The 3124-nt window shown below is 35.1% G+C and overlaps 1 protein-coding gene across 1 annotated transcript in view; it reads right to left on the reverse strand.

The window, feature by feature from the left end:
- LOC111689400 overlaps positions 1–2932 on the reverse strand; it is a 3919-nt gene extending 987 nt beyond the window's left edge. The window contains exons 1-6 of the mRNA XM_023451881.2: positions 2261–2932; positions 1990–2198; positions 1371–1920; positions 421–1076; positions 197–343; positions 1–96 (exon numbers count right to left, since the gene is read on the reverse strand). The exon at positions 1–96 is cut by the window's left edge and continues 987 nt beyond it. Of these exons, the coding sequence (XP_023307649.2) occupies positions 1–96; positions 197–343; positions 421–1076; positions 1371–1920; positions 1990–2198; positions 2261–2829 (2227 nt within the window). The 5' untranslated portion in view covers positions 2830–2932. The remainder of the gene's footprint in view (positions 97–196; positions 344–420; positions 1077–1370; positions 1921–1989; positions 2199–2260) is intronic.
- Between the last annotated feature and the right edge of the window lie 192 nt (positions 2933–3124).

Raw genomic sequence — 3124 nt, forward strand, 5'->3', positions numbered from 1 at the left:
TAACTAGTTGTTTATACAAAATACAATCACGACTGCGGGGTTTACAAATTTCACGATGATCCAATCGTATGCCGCAGACATCACCAAAGCCGGGATCTAAAAAATAAAATAAATATTTTTAATAGCTATATAAAAGCTCCTTAATATTAAGGTCTTTTATTTTATGAATTTTTGATTATGGTTATGAAATTATTACCTGCAGAATCTACACCTACAATACGCATATACAGTACCGACATCAAGGTCAAGGCTGTTTCGACGAAACTAAATACCTCAATCTTTAAATGGCCCAAATGATATAGACCAGCAAAACGACGATGTAAATCCACCAGATATTTATTATCTATTAATATTAGAATCAATAATAATAATTAAACATTTATTTAAATTAATTAAAAATAGGGTTCGATTAAAACTTACTTTTTTCAATATCAATCAACTCCACTGATCTTAATAAAAGTGGTGCCTTTATTGAAGCCAAATGTGAGCCACGATGAGGTACAGAATAGAAAAATACTCCTCTAGCCGAACGCCAAAATGGTGCCGCTGCTGGTCGACCACTCTCCCAAGCATCCACAATAATTTGCTTTATAAATAGACCTCCTTTCGAATGTCCCACCCATATAATGGGATGACCATAGCCAACACGTTGCTTGATCAATAGTTCAGTCATTTCTCTGGCACGTTGTATTAAATTTGAACGTGGTTCTTTCTTTTTCCACAGAGGTCGCCATAAATGCTGATCTGTGGTATAGTTTAAGGCAATCACACGCACTCCTGGACAATCTATAGGCAACCAATCTCCCGGCCAGCAGCGAGAATAGTTTGGATCGTTGGGTGAAGGTTTTGATGATTTACCTTTTCTAGTTTGTTCTTTATTATCATTGGTATTGTTGTTGTTGTTTTTGGTGGAATCCTTGTCGTTTGATTTGTTATTGTCATCTTGACGTTTGGAATCATGTTCAGCTTGTAGGAGGCGACCATTGTCATGCATACGCAAACGGAAGGTGGGAAAACTGTATTCGATGCCATCGCATATTTGAATATCTATGGGTTCGCCGCATATATAGGAAAAGCTGGACGTGAAGAGAGAAAATAATACAGATAATTGTATGGAAATCTTAAAACAGATCAGTAACATTAGATAGAAATTTAAAAAAGTAGATCAGTTTTTGTGTAAAATATCAGGATAAAAATCACAATCCTAAGAAATTTCGGAGAAGTCTCTCAAAATGTAGATAAAGAAATTAAAGAAGAAGTTTAGATCCCCAACTTGTTTAAAATGTTGGGCTTCTCCGATCACAACATTTTAAATACCTTCACAAAACAAGAAGAACTTAAAAATTTTGAATAAAAAATATTGTACTCACTTATTATCATCGGCTTCATCGATCGAATCTCTTTCATGCGAATGACGATGATGGACATCTGCATGAGCAAATCGCGCTCTCTTCTTATGATGCGGGGGATGTACGGCACTTGTGCGAGAATGTCTGGGACGCTTTGGTGGTCGCACTGGTGGTTTAGGAGGTCGTTGAAACTCAACCGGTCTTCTTTCATTTTCCCACAAACCCTGTTTCCAAGTATTCACCAATGAACCATGAAGACCATGTATGAAAACTATATCGGCACGAATCGGTTCACCCGCCGGAGGTTCGGCTAAAATATTAAGTGTACAGCATTTTGTGGCTACATATTCCTCAATGGATAGTTTTTTGCCATTATTTGGAAAATTAGGCAACGAATAGCGAGGTTCTGGGGAGAAGGGGGAAAATAAGGGTGCCGTTGAGTTGGGAGATGAAGGTGGCGTTAATGCGTCTGGACCATTTGGTAGGGTGGGTGAATCCGGTAAACTTTCTATGCCATCACGAGATTTACGTATTTTTAGTAATTTTAGTATAGGCTCAATACGATGAGATACTGGAAAACGTATTTAACAAAGCTTATTTTTAAACGTTAAAACTTAGACGTTAAAAAGGATTCTCATACCTTGTACAGAGGATAAATTTAGGGATATAGTATTAGCAGCAAAAGCAAATAGATTAGTTAAAGCCTGACGACTGGAAGCAATACTACGTATAACCTTTAAAAAACGCACATCCCGTATACCCTTAATACCTTGAACCACACCATTGGCCAAAGGAAATATTAAACGCAAAATAACACCAAAGGCCACACGCATACTTTTATTTTCTTTCCTAAAAATATCCAAATTTCCAATCAATAAAAAAAATTAATTTTCAAGATTCTCTTTACTCACACTTGCATTATTTTATCTTTCTCTGTGACATTCACCAATTCCGTTACAGTTTGATCTTCCTCCTTACTATCGATTTCAATATCATTCAGGTACAATTTTGATAAACCACAATCTTCTTCGGAATAATTAGTTATTTCTTCATTTTCAGTTCGTTTTTTATTCGCTGGCTCACCGTCATAATCTTCACTCTCATTTGTACTGTCGTAGAATATTTCATTTTCTCTATCACTTTCATTTTCAAATGCATTTTCTATGTCTTCGCCATTATCGGTTTCTTCGTCTTCGCTGCAGCAACTCATTAATGAAGAATCGCAACCAAAACTTTCTGCTTTCTGCAGAGGTGATCTTTCCGTTGTCGTTGAATTATTTTGTTCATCTGTACTTGCAATTGTTGATGCCATTGTTTTAGCTATTGCTGACATTGTTATTGTTGTACCACAGGAACTATTACTATTTTCATCATTGAAACCCATTGTTGTTGTTGTTGTTGGGTTGAAATTAGTATCACTGATGATGCTATCATAGTTACTCTTTAATATTGTATCATTTGTCAGCTTTTTGGTTTCCATTTGTATTAAAAATAATTTGATTTATTTTATGGTTAAATCATGATTTGTTAGGTTATAGTTGTGTGTGAGTGTATTATTTTTCTAAAAAAAGAAGGAATGTATTTAATTTATTAATTTGTATGCAACTAGTGCAGCTTAGCTGCTTCCTCACCCTTATTCTATTAAAACGAATCGAAAATCATATGAACATCTATCTATCTATCTTTCTATCTATCTATCTATCTATCTATCTATCTATCTATCTATCTATCTATCTATCTATCTATCTATCTATCTATCTATCTATCTATCTATC

The sequence above is a fragment of the Lucilia cuprina genome, chromosome 4 (genome assembly GCF_022045245.1).
Source record: "Lucilia cuprina isolate Lc7/37 chromosome 4, ASM2204524v1, whole genome shotgun sequence".
NCBI lineage: Eukaryota > Metazoa > Arthropoda > Insecta > Diptera > Calliphoridae > Lucilia > Lucilia cuprina.